Source organism: Somniosus microcephalus, chromosome 17 (genome assembly GCF_052327205.1).
Source record: "Somniosus microcephalus isolate GS21.2 chromosome 17, FLI_Smic_1.0, whole genome shotgun sequence".
NCBI lineage: Eukaryota > Metazoa > Chordata > Chondrichthyes > Squaliformes > Somniosidae > Somniosus > Somniosus microcephalus.
This window is the reverse complement of record NC_141003.1, coordinates 40,377,221-40,390,980: the sequence shown is the minus strand read 5'-3', so window position 1 is coordinate 40,390,980 and position 13,760 is coordinate 40,377,221. Positions and strand designations below refer to the sequence as shown.

General features: G+C 44.7%; 1 protein-coding gene across 2 annotated transcripts in view; it reads right to left on the bottom strand.

The window, feature by feature from the left end:
* Positions 1 to 638: 638 nt before the first annotated feature.
* Positions 639 to 13,760, bottom strand: part of bcap29 (B cell receptor associated protein 29) — a 69,060-nt gene continuing 55,938 nt past the window's right edge. For both annotated transcript variants that reach the window (XM_086010237.1, XM_086010236.1), the window contains 3 exons: positions 9,495 to 9,603; positions 4,771 to 4,871; positions 639 to 2,358 (listed from right to left, as the gene is read on the bottom strand). In XM_086010237.1, coding sequence (XP_085866363.1) covers positions 2,323 to 2,358; positions 4,771 to 4,871; positions 9,495 to 9,603 — 246 coding nt within the window. In that variant the 3' untranslated portion in view covers positions 639 to 2,322. The remainder of the gene's footprint in view (positions 2,359 to 4,770; positions 4,872 to 9,494; positions 9,604 to 13,760) is intronic.

Sequence of the window (13,760 nt, the reverse complement as noted above, 5' to 3'; positions counted from 1 at the left end):
TGGATGGCCAGATTCAAAGGACCATGATCATAGTTACATAGATGTCCAACTTCCTCAAATGCTTCTCCTGACAGATGCTTGATACTTGGCATTATCTAGGTCACCTTGTGCTGCAACCTCTTAAAAGACAGGAGTTTCCTTATGGCTGGCTAAAGGCAGCATTGCTAGTGATTGAAGAGCAGGCTGCCTAAGGTAATACAAAGAAATAGTGCATCCCTTCAGTGGAAGCGAACATACATTCAAAATGGAATCCAAGTAGTGGAAGATGTAGCTTTTGTGTAACAAACAGAGTGGGGTGGGGAAAAGGTAGTAAGAGGTGCAAGAGTTCTAGCTATGGCTTTTTTCATTTTTATCTAATCAATCATGCAGTGCTTATTCCTTCCAACATTTACTCCTTTCTCATGCATGTGTTGCTCAAGTTCGTTCTCCCACTTTGTAGAAAATCTTAGGTGAAACTTCAATCATCCCCAAGTTCCAATTCCAAGTGACTGATTGATATAAGCATAGGTTGAAAATGTTCTGAAATTGTCCCGAGTTACAAATAATGAAAATAGTAAAAGGGGAGAAAAAAGTGAAGGAAGGTAGCAGTTACAGGAGCAAATGAACCTTGCACTTGTTTGCAATAAAACACCATTAAAAAAGTTTGATTTTAGATTTTTATTGTACAAGCATAAGATGTTTGACCAAAAAATGCAGTTTGTAAAAAATAAAATCAAGTAAATAGACATGCAGACACTGAACAGACATTTCTTGTATATACTGCACCTGATGCTAGAAAAAAATTACAATTTTAACGGTTTTATATTTCAAACAAATCAAGTTTTTTCACCTGTTATGGTCTGTGGGGGTGTGGGGGGGAAGACATTATTTTAAGGGAGGGAAGCAGAATAAGTATGTGGTGGTTGAGAACTTTTCGATACAACCTCTTCATTCAGCTATGCACCAGCAGGGAGCCCAAACTGTGAACTCCCTAAATAAAATTCTATTAAGACTCTTTAAATTTTTTTGAACAATTCTGATGAAAGTAAAATTAACTAATGGGATTTGCAAAGATTTTAAAGTTCAACACATAGATACCAACAGGGAAAGTAACTATATTTTCATGTTTTCACATTATTACAATCATTTACTATTTAGTTGAATAGATTGAACTCAAAACTAAATTTTCACAATACAGTGATGCATCTTTTATCTGCACTCTTATCTATCTCCGGATAATCTGCCAGAATTTTCACAGGACAAAGCCAAGCACAAGAAGTTGCCTCAACACACAGACCATTAAACAGCCATGTCCTCCTGACTGATGTTAAACAACCACTCAGCCCAAGAAAGATTATTTTCATTTTAAGTTATTTATATTGTACCTATCTTAATTTATGTGCCTAGAGTTTTGAGGTACCATACGCGCAAGACAAAAATTGTAACTCTTGTTTATCTGCCAATTTCCATCATTAATCAAGGGCCTCTTTCCATTATGGGGAATAATGGAGGTTTCATTGTAAGTAAAACTAAAAAAGGTTAGAGGAACAGATATGAAAATATTAAATTTGGCCCACTGCTTTATATAAAGTGACATTCTTAAACATGCTGTGTACAACAGAGACAAGGATATGGCAAGTACTCCAAGTGCAGTATTATGCTTCTGCACTGCTCAAGAGGGCATTGGGAAGGTATTGATTGGAAAATAGAAGACTCATCTATCCCAACTGCTGATTGACAGTGGTACCTTGGGGTTCTGGTGGATGCTAACTATTGCTTGGATACAGTTCTACAGGACACTGCTGAGAAGGGACAAAGGGTACCCTCATCTCTCTAATGAAAGCAAAGTTGCAAAGCAAGTTAAGCTTGTGACATAAGATCCGAGTCCAAACAATGTGGGGAGCGTCAGCAATATGCCAAAACCCCCTGCACGAAGAGTTGGATTAAGCCTGTTATGTAGCATTAGAATTTCAAGATGGTTGGCATGTCAAATAGCCAACGATGAAACTTGGGACAACAGCTGTACAAAAATGTTACCTGGAGGTCAGGTATGTGAATGACACTTATTTGTGGGTTCAGGCCCTACCTTGATTGAGTTCTAGCAGGCATCAGAGCTGACAGAGCCACGTTCCAACCTACTGTGTTATCCAGCTTCCCACTTTTGATGTGTAAACAGATTGAAGCATGACAAACTGAATGTTCCTTTTGTCAAACTAGCCATCAACTTAATTATTTTATGAACACTTCACTTTTAGCTCCATTAGCCAGTTAACAAAACAAACACATAAATATTCTGTTGTTGCAGAAGATATCCAAAAGACACAAGGCAAAACCTTTTCTAGTTTATTCGTTCTTCTTATCATGTCTGTCAACAAGTCTCTGAAAAGGATAAAGCAACAACGGATTTTAGTCATTATTTGGCTAACAGCAATAAACACCAAGAAACATTGGGGGCGATTTTGCCAGCCCTGGGGAGGCGGGTATGGAGGGGGACTGTTTACTTTTTAATTGGGATGAAACTTTATAAAATAACGTGGACACCATGTCATCTGGAGAAAGTTTGGAGGCTCAGTTTGAGTTTAATGCACTTCTGGCAAACAGAGAAATTTTGAGAACAGGGAGCAGGGCTAAAATGTCAGGAAAACGGAGCAGGCCTGAAATGTTGGGAACAGGGAGCGGGTCTGAAATGGGAAAGTTCGAGTCTGACAAACCAAATGTGGTTGCAACGTAATCCTTTTATTGAGTTCGTCCAAGTCCAGACACATGTAATGTCTTTAAGCATTAGACATACAGAGAAATAAACGTAATTACCTTGCTTTTTCCTCTGGGTAGAGGGGTAACCTTTGTTGATCCTTTCGATTCAGGCTCTCTCTAGAAATTGTTAAGGGAAGCTCAAGATCTTTATAGGCCACTTCTCAAGAACACTGTCATTGCTGATTCATTATGGCATGGCAAGTGTTATTGTGAACAAGACCCCTAGAAATGAGAGATTTCCTTCAAAACACCAACTGCCAACTTGTTTACGATCTAGGATGTAACTAATCATCCTGAGCTCCATTGTCCCACTTTCTATCTCAAGACTGCCTTGGCTATCTCGTTTCACAATGTGGCCACAAAAACAAGTCAACAGCAACAAATCACACATCCTGCACTTTCAGCAGAAGCTAAACAGCAGTCACCAAGGAGGACATTGGAAAAATTAAGTCTAGAAGTGATAAAAGCATGGATAAAGGTTTCAGCCACAAAGGGGCTGAAGTAGGGGCTGAGAATGGGCAATTTCAGGAAGTTGGACAATGAGTAGAGGGAATGGTTGAGTATGGCATTTATCAAATTTTGTGGCAAGATCAAAAAGAACAATGAGGGACAATGCACTATGATCACAAGTCATAGAAGATGCCATTCCTGATTCTGATTAGGGCTGTCTAGAGACTGTGCAAAAGCTGTCCTGAACGGATTTGTGACTTTGGATAAGGAGTTTTGAGAGAGATGGGTATAGAGCTGGGAAGTAATGATGTATTTGAAAACTGTGGAGAGAAAAGCAAGGTTGGAGGTGGGCAGCAGGTGCTGGGGACAGACTGGTTGAGGGTGGGAAGGATGACAGCAGTTTTAAAAGGGAGAGGATGGTGCCTAAGGGGAGCCATTAATAATGTCAATAAGCATTCGGGCCAGGAGGAGTAGTTGAGTGATGAGGAGCTAATCAAGGGAACAGGTGTGTCTGTGGACGAGAGGAGCAAGGAGCGGGCATGGGAAGGGGTGTTGGGGGAAAGACTGAAGAATGACAGGGGAACATGGTATAGAATAGTTAGGGAATAGGGAGGTGGTGATTGGGGCAGGGGGGAAAAGGGAATGTGGCAGCTGTATGGAGGTTCTCAATCTTGGAGGTGAAAAATCCACAAGCTTTGCATTTGATATTGGAGGTGGTGGGATCGGGGTAAAGCAGTTTAATGAGGCAGTTAGTGATAGCAAAAAGGAGCCATGGGTTATCCTTTCTCTCCAGGAAGATCCTGGAGTAGGTAGTTTTGGCTGAAGAAAGTGAGGTGTGGTAAAGCAACATGGTTGATGGATCACTAGACTGAATGTACACCAGGAAGCAGTCAGGCTTAATTGGTTTAAATAGAAGTGTACGCTTGACCTAAGGTTTGTGCCCAAGTAACTGCATTTTGAAAATGTTGACCTTTTAAAACTGAGACAGTTCACAAGGGCTGCGTCTGCCATTTCTTCATCTGAAAATGACACTGGGTCAAGAAAGTATCTCTAAAGCAGGAGCACATGACTTTCAATATGGCACAGGGTTTAAAAGGCCAGACAAAATCAGTCAATTGTACTTCTCGCTGCTCCGCTTTGTTACATACTGTCGCGCCTCTGACTTCCTGCTTTAAATCTCAATATGGTGCCTCTGTTTTGGGCCCAAAGAAGCCACACAAGTGCCATTCATGCTGCCAGAGAGAAGCAATGTTGGATTGGGCCCACAGCAGAAAAGCTGTCAATAGCAAAAGATGCTGTTCTGCTTCTGCTCTGACTCTACTACTGTTGTCAGAAAACAATCCTAATTAGTGGGTAGAGCCTGTTGACTATAAACCCTAAGACGCCTGCTGATTGTAAAAGATACTCCTACTCTTCTACCAATAGGAAGGGAGAAAAAGAAACAAGGATGTAAAGAGAGAACACTCAAAAACCTGTGGAAGGTTAATCAGAGTAGTCACAAGATTTGTTTTGTAGGGGAATCAGAATGGCCTTAAGACTTTACTGTATTACTATATAGTAACTTATTCAGTGGACTAGTTTTCTTACCTGTATCTTGTCATGCTCCTGCAGAAGACGGTCATATTCCCTAGTCAGTCCATCACATTGTTTTTTGATTGTAGCCACTTCAATCTGTGACTTCTCAAGGGCTTTGCCACAAAAAGGAAACAGAAAAAAAGTTACAAGAATTAAAATATAGAATGGAAAAAAAGCCATCTGATTTCTAAATGAAATGTATACAATCTGCACTGTCGTTTAAAGTTATGGGGGAAACTTTCAATGAGTTGCGCTAATTGTCAAAGATGATTCAATGCCGGCATTCTTCTCCGATATTGCATTCCATGAAGCTCCCAACAGCTGGAGCTGAGGCATTGTACAGATCATTGAAGTTTACATTTATCCCTTGCAAGTTATTTCTGCAAACAGATTCAATAGCCCAGTGATACCACACACTGATAACTGACTTCTGAAGAGCCATATGGATTCATTTATTGAACTGGATTTCCTTCTTTTGGGATACTATATACCTATCTGGTCCTGTAGGTATGTGGTCTTTCACCCCAAAACACCATTGATCAAGCAGGATATGTGGAATAGATCACATCAGAAGAAATAAAGTCTTTGCTTCCAAATATCTGATGATGAAAGGAATTAAAACTCATAAGGAGAGAGAAACAGAGTTAACATTTCAGGTCGATGACCTATTGTCAGAACTAGCTAAAGTTAGAGATGTAACAGATTTGCAGGGGCAGGGAAAGGGGGGAGGGGAGGAAAGAACAAAAGGTAAGGTCTGTGATAGAGTGATTAAATGACAAAAGGCATGATAGTACAAAGCAAAAGGAGATAGTAAAAGGACACTTTAATTTACTTCTTCCAGTTCTGATCAAGGGTCATCGACATGAAACGTTAACTCTGTTTCTCACTCCACAGATATGCCTGACCTGTTGAGTATTTCCAGCATTTTCTATTTTTATTTCAGATTTCCAGCATCCGCAGTATTTTGCTTCTGTAAAACTTACAAGGGATGTGTAAACTCAGGGAGATTCCTCTCCTTCCCGTCTGACAAGAGCAGCTAAGGGGACAATATTGCTTGTGCTTCCAGAAAAAGACTGGCAAGCCACATTTCTCAAAAATCTTATGCTGCCAAGTTGAGAAGGCTGTTAAAAAAGCATATTCGATCCTGGGCTTTACAAATAGAGGTATAGAGTACAAAAACAAGGAAATTATGCTAAATCTTTGTACGTCACTGGTTAGGCCTCAGCTGTAGTATTGTGTTCAATTGTGGGCACCACGCTTTAGGAAGGATGTCAAGGCCTGGGAGAGGATGCAGAGGAGATTTATTAGAATGGTATCGGGGATGAGGGACTTCAGTTATGTGGAGAGACTAGAAAAGCTGGGATTGTTTTCCTTGGAGCAGAGAAGGTTAAGGGGAGACTGATACAAGATTGCAAACAAAATACAGAAGTAATCACCTGGGAGAACATGCCAGGAGAACTTACGGCAATTCTCCCTCATATTCTCTCTACTTTCATGTGGGAAAATACCCATAGCAAATTGGGAGGCAAGTTAACAGATTGGGAATTTAGCATGTAGTGGAGGAATAAAATGCAGTTATAGAAGCTGTAATTGAAAAAAGTGTCCAATTTTTGGAGGTCATCTCTTTTTGAAACATCTGAATATTTTCACACATATTGGTATCATAAAGACACTGCCAAACTGATTGTGCAGCATTCCTAATCATCTTCTGGAAAATAAGCCTTTTATTTTTATATGTATGATCCTTAAATGGCTCCTAAATCAACAATACAGAACACATTTAAACAAAGTTTTACAATTCAATATTCTAAAATTACTTAAAAGTAAAAATGGTCAACTCGAATGCTAACTACAGGAGTGGTTACTGACAAGAAAGAAATAACTGACAATATTTGACCTTCTGAAGGATAAAATGCTGTTATCTCAAGAAAATCATTATATCTATGCAACACAAACAAGATCATATGTCGCTCACAATTTTTGCTCACACCTCCAAACAGGTAACAACTACTTGTTTCTTGAATTGTTGATCCCTAAACAGATGCCGGTGACTAATTCAAAACCTAACTTTGCCTCAATTTTTTTTTTACATAAACCATTACAGTCATTTTATTCTACACAATTAGTGTCTTTACCAGCATATTTTGAGGTTTTATTTCAGCCCTTATAATTGCATTTTATTTGTAGCATTCCTACTGCAATACAAAGTTCTGCATTTGAAACTTTGATTGCTAGGACATTTAAAGACATATCAGTCCAAACTTAGAAGAAAAATGTGCATAACTCAAGATTTTAATCAATCTCCTACTTCTATTGGCCAATTAACAGTAAAAGCCAGAAAAATGCAAGTATTTTCAATTCTTCAAAGAAGTGGCAGCTGAACAATCAGCCAGACATTAAAGTCCATAAAAGTGAAACAAAATAGTTGTTCTGAGGGTTCCTTTAATAGCTCAGTAAGTTTATTCAAGCTAAGCAATACAAACCAGGAAGATCTCAGGTTTGATCCCTAGTCTGTGCTGAGTTAACTGGTCTCAGCCCCAGTGGCAGTAGGGCACTGTAATTGAGTTCAGTGCCACTGGGGGACGGAAATTAAATCAAAGAAAACTGTTTGAATCCCCAGACATTCAGATTAAATTAATCTTGGGTAAGTAAACAAGATATGACAGTAAAAGTTATATATTTTTAGTTTTACAAATTCCAGGTCTGCCTTAGTTACTCCTTTGGGTTAGAGTCACTAGTCTCCTGCAAGTGAGCATCCCGCACAAACAGGAATCTGCTTTCATTACCTAATATGTAGATGTACGATAGCGTAACCAATGGGAAGGGGTGTAACTATGAGATCTCCCTTGTTAGGTGAAGTGGATATTGTTGTGTATGTACCTTTAAGAGAATAACTGGTCTCAGGCTGCAGTACCGGCAGTGACCACCCCTGTATAAAAGGCGCTAGTGAGCCTCTGTTGTGTTTAGTTTCACTATTGACTTCCACCAGTAAAGACGTGTTTTGTTAACTCCTGCTGTCCGTGTCTCAATCATTCACGGACATAATAGATATTGCAATCCTCCAATTTTCTGAATGGTGGGCTGATCAACACTTCAGTTGAGACAAGGCCAAATACGAATTATTAAGCTGCTTTATTTTATAGTCAGAAGTGAACATACTGAGTAACAGCTGTAGCAAACTGTACCCAGTACAACTTTACTTCAGTTCCTCTTCTAAATAATAATAAAAATACACCAAACTGACCCTTTTAGCAGGTTAAAAAACAATTCATTGGACAGTCTTTTTCTATGAATCCTGACCAGCTAACTAAACTTAGGTCAGCTTTCACCTTAAAGTAGTTTGCCTCCTCTTCCTGAACATGTATTTCCCTTTCCTGTGTACACAGGAAGTGGAAGGGGGCAGCTCAACCTCCAAACTCTCCCCTGTCCTATGGTTGGTCAGTAGAGCTGCCAATTAAACTCCCTCATATGCTCTCCCCTCCTTGTCCTTCTCGACCTGTCTGCACCCTTTGACATGGTTGACCACACCATCGTCCTCCAACGCCTCTTCTCCGTCATCCAGCTGGGTGGGACTGCACTCGGCTGGTTCCTTTCTTAGCTATTTAATCATAGCCAGAGAATCACCTGCAATGGCTTCCCTTCCCACTCCCACATAGTTACCTCTGGTGTCACACAAGGATCTATCCTTGGTTCCCTCCTGCATCTCATCTACATGCTGCCCCTCTGCGACATCATCCGAAAACACAACATCAGGTTCCGCATGTACGCGGACAACACCCAGCTCTATCTCACCACCACTTCTCTCGACCTCTCCACTGTCTCCAAATTGTCAGACTGCTTGTCCGACATCCAGTACTGGACGAGCAGGAATATACTCCAACTAAATATTGCCACTCTCTTCAGTCCCCGCCACAAACTTTGTTCCCTAGCCATTGACTCCATCCCTCTCCCTGGCAACTGCCTGAGGCTGAACCAGACTGTTCACAACCTTGGTCTTGTATTTGACACCAAGATAAGCTACCGACCACATATCCACGCCATCACTACGACTGCATATTACCATCACCCTACTCCGCCCCTGCCTCAGCTCACCTGCTGCTGAAACCTTTATCCATGCCTTTGGTACCTCGAGACTTGATTATTCCAACGTACTCCTGGGCAGCCTCCCATCTTCCACCCTCCATCCAAAACTCTGCTGCCTGTATCCTAACTCGCACCAAGTCCCGTTCACCCGTCACCCCTGTGGGGGGTCTCGCTGACCTACACTGGCTCCCGGTTAAGCAACGCCTCGATTTTAAGAATCTCATCCTTGTTTTCAAGTCCCTCCATGGCCTCGACCCTACCTATCTCTGTAACCTCCTCCAGCCCTATAGCCCTCAGATATCTGCGCTCCTCCAATTCTGGCCTCTTGTGTATCCCAGATTTTAATCGTTCCACCACTAGCGGCCGTGCCTTCAGCTGACGAGGCACTAAGCTCTGGAATTCCCTCCCTAAACCGCTCCGCCTCTGTACCCTCCTTTAAGACGCTCCTAAAAACCTTTCTCTTCTGCCCTAATTTCTCCTTATGTGGTTTGGTGTCAAATTTTGTTTGATAATACTCCTGTGAAGCACCTTAAGATGCATTACTATGTTAAAGGCGTTATATAAATGCAAGTTGTTGTCTTGTGGAAAATTCGTTAAAAATCCCAAAATACCACATATTTATTTTACAACGGTTATAAATTTTTATGTCCTACCTTCTGTGGTTGTCTTCAATTCCGCCTTTAGTCTCTCTATTTCTTTAACCAACTGATCATTTTCTTCTTCCAGTTTCTTATTTCCATCACCTTTACCTTTATTTAAAGCCTATTGATAAAAATACACAGCAAGTATGAACACTTTAGTGAGATGAGAAATTTGTATTAGATATCTTGTTTATCTTGCAGGAAAACAATTATAGGTCTAATGGCGATGTTGGTTCATTTTATCTTTCACTCGAGGCTTTTGATTCAATCGGTCAGCTGGGACTATCTACAGTGGCAGAACATGTCAAGGAACTGCAGGGTGTGGCGGTCTAATAGCTGATTATTTTTTGGGGAAAAAATTAGTGCACACTCTTGCAATGGCTTAGTGTGTAAATACCCCCATCTTGTATGACTGAACCAAGAAAGCCTAGGTTGTGTCCTGGCATATGGCGGGTAATCAGATCTGAGCAAGGGTGGTGATAGGTGTGCTAGAATTGGCCTCAGTGCTCCTTGAAGCCAGGATTACACGTCCTTGCTGGTGTGTGTGTATACTTTGGGCAAGGATGGGATCAGGTTCTCGGCTATGGTACCTCCCCAGTAGAGCAGCCTGCATACATTCACTGACTTGGCTCACACATGAAGATTGGTCACTTGGACAATGTACAGGATGCTGCTGATACCTGTGGAACCGTGCTCCAGTTGGTACTTTCAAGAGAGGAGAATGGAGAAAATAAACAGGAAGAAAATACAGTTGAATGCTATTATTCTCAATTCAAGGTTGCTGTTACGTTTTAAGGACATAGGAACAGGAGTAGGCCATTCTACCTCTCGAGCCATTTAATTAGATCATGACAGATGTGCATCTTAACTCCATCTACCTGCCTTGGTTCTGTAACCTTCCATATCCTTGCTTAACAAAAAGCTATTGTGGTAAACCACTTTTATCGTTCACTACCGTTACACTATGGTTATCACTGTTTACACTGTTGTATCACTACACGAGGTCGCCTCTTGCCACGCTGTTATACCTGGGCTGACCACTGCTGACTCCGCCTACTTGCCCAGGTATAAAGGTGGTCGACTGGCTGGTATTCCTCCTTGTTGGATCCGATCACCCACGAGGGTGGGCTCTGTTATTTAGCCAATAAAAACCTATAGTTACTTTCTTAACTCGTCGCTTTTCATTGGATGAATTGATAGGTATATCAATTTTATTGGCTAAATTTTAAAAATGTCTAACGAACCGTCAGACCAGTCAGACGCCCAGCTACAACAGCCGGCCTGGCTGCGAGCCCTCCGACCGCCGTACCTGGATCTAAACCCACAGGCAGCAAACTCAGCCCTCGACTTCAAACACTGGCTGAGCTGTTTCGAATCCTACCTGGGAGGATCCGGCGTGCCTCAGAGATCCAAACTAAGAGTGCTGACCGCCCAAGTGAGCCCTGAAGTATTCGCACTCATACAGGACCTTACTACATACGAGGCCGCCATCAACCTGCTGAAACAGCAGTACCGGAGCCCGGTAAATTGTATGTATGCCAGACACCTCCTAAGATCCCGCCCGCAACAGCCAGGAGAGTCTGTAGATGAATTTTTACGGGCGCTACAAACACTCGGCAGGGACTGTGACTTTAAAGCGGTAACGGCTGCAGAAAATACTGAAGAGAATATCCGCGATGCCTTCGTGAAAGGCCTTCGGTCCGACTACTCACGGCAAAGACTGCTCGAATCAAAGGACCTCGACCTGAACACAACTGCAGCCCTCGCCCGCTCCCTGGAAGTGGCCCATCGGGACCTCGAGGCGTATTCCAGGTACTGTACTGCGCGACCCTGGGACTCCGACCCGACCCCGGCCGCAATACCCCTCGCAACGCCGCCTCCGGGACCTACCTCAGCGTCGGCGTCCCAGAACCGATCGGGACCGCCACCCCCGGTACCGGCTGCAACATCGGACCCCCGCGATCGGGCCGCCGGCTGCTTCTTCTGTGGCCAGGCGAAACACCCGAGGACGCGCTGCCCTGCGAGAAACACGACTTGCTCCCATTGCCAGAAGAAAGGCCACTTCGCTAAGGCCTGCAGGGGGAGAGCCACAGACGCCAGCAGTGCCTCATGCGAATTGTGGGGGCGGCCATCTTTCATCCAGGCCACAGATGCCAGTATCCCCTCGTGAGTCGTGGGGGCGGCCATCTTTGATCAAGGCAACCGACACCAGCAATGCCTCATGTGAGTTGTGGGGGCAGCCATCTTATTCAACCTCGTGGGCGCCGCCATTTTATCCACCACAGTCGACCGCCACCTTGTCGCCAGACCCGACCACCGCCTCACCCGCAGACTACAGCAGCTCGCTCAGCCATACACTAGCCTCCGTCACACTGGACCAAGCTCGCCCGCATCACCTGTCAAAGTCCATGATGGACATCAAAGTAAACGGCCACGCCACGACCTGCCTGTTCGACAGCGGAAGCACGGAGAGTTTCATACATCCAGACACGGTGAGCCACTACTCCCTCACTGTCCGGCCAACGCGCAACCGGATCTCGATGGCATCGAGGTCCCATTCTACAGACATCAGCGGCTACTGTATTGTGACCCTGTCGGTTAGGGGCACGGAGTATAAAAAATTTAAACTCCTCGTCCTGCCCCAGCTCTGCGCTGCCGTCCTACTAGGGCTGGACTTCCAATCCCACCTTCAAAGTGTCACTTTGGCATACGGTGGACCCCTCCCCCCACTCACAGTCGACAACCAGCAGCCTTTAAACCGCCCACCGCATACCACCTGCGGCCTATCCACCCTCAAGGTCCCGCCCCCCTCCCTGTTCGCTAACCTCACCCGCGACTGTAAACCCGTCGCCACCAAGAGCAGGCGGTACAGCGCCGGGGACAGAGCTTTTATTAGCTGTGAGGTGCAGCGTCTCCTGAAGGAGGGCATCATCGAGAGGAGCAACAGCCCCTGGCGTGCCCAGGTCGTAGTCGTTAAGACCGGCAATAAAAACCGCCTAGTCATCGACTACAGCCAAACCATAAACCGGTACACCCAGCTGGACGCATACCCCCTTCCCCGCATATCTGATATGGTCAATCAGATTGCGCAGTACCGGGTATTCTCCACCATCGACCTTAAGTCGGCCTATCACCAACTCCCTATCCGCCCTGAGGACCGCCAGTATACAGCCTTCGAGGCGAACGGCCGCCTCTACCACTTCCTTAGGGTTCCCTTCGGCGTCACCAACGGGGTTTCGGTCTTCCAAAGGGAGATGGACCGGATGGTTGACCAGAACGGGCTGCACGCCACGTTCCCCTATCTAGATAACGTCACCATCTGCGGCCGCGACCGGCAGGACCACGATGTTAATCTGGAAAGATTCCTCCGTAAGGCCCAACGGCTGAACCTCACCTACAATAAGGAGAAATGTGTGTTTAACACCTCGCGCCTTGCCATCCTCGGCTGCGTAGTAGAGAACGGAGTCATCGGCCCCGACCCCGAAAGAATGCGCCCCCTCATGGAGCTTCCCCTCCCCCACTGTCCAAAGGCGCTGAAGAGAACCCTGGGGCTCTTTGCCTACTATGCCCAATGGGTGCCAAATTATGCGGACAAAGCCAGACCCCTCATGAAGTCCACCTCCTTCCCCCTGACGGCAGAAGCGTGCGCAGCCTTCTCCCTCATTAAGGGAGACATTGCTAAGGCCACAATGCACGTGGTGGATGAGTCTATCCCTTTCCAAGTGGAGAGCGATGCATCCGACTTCGCCCTAGCCGCAACCCTCAACCAGGAGGGGAGACCGGTGGCCGCCTTCTCAAGGACCCTCCAGGGCCCTGAGATCCGACACTCTTCGGTCGAGAAGGAGGCCCAGGCGATCGTGGAGGCTGTACGACGCTGGAGGCATTACCTGGCAGGCAAACGATTTACCCTCCTCACCGACCAGCGTTCGGTCGCTTTTATGTTTAATAACAAGCTGAGGGGCAAAATCAAGAACGACAAGATCTTGAGGTGGAGAATCGAGCTCTCCACCTATGATTATGATATCTTGTACCGGCCTGGTAAACTGAACGAACCCCCAGATGCTCTATCACGAAGTACATGCGCCAACATGCAAACTGATAGACTGCAGACCCTCCACAACGACCTCTGCCACCTCGGGGTCACCAGACTTTACCACTTCATTAAGGCCCGCAACCTGCCATACTCCATCGAGGAGGTCAGGACCATGACCAGGAACTGCCAAACCTGTGCCGAATGCAAACCGCATTTCTTTAGGCCGGACAGAGCAAGCCTGATCA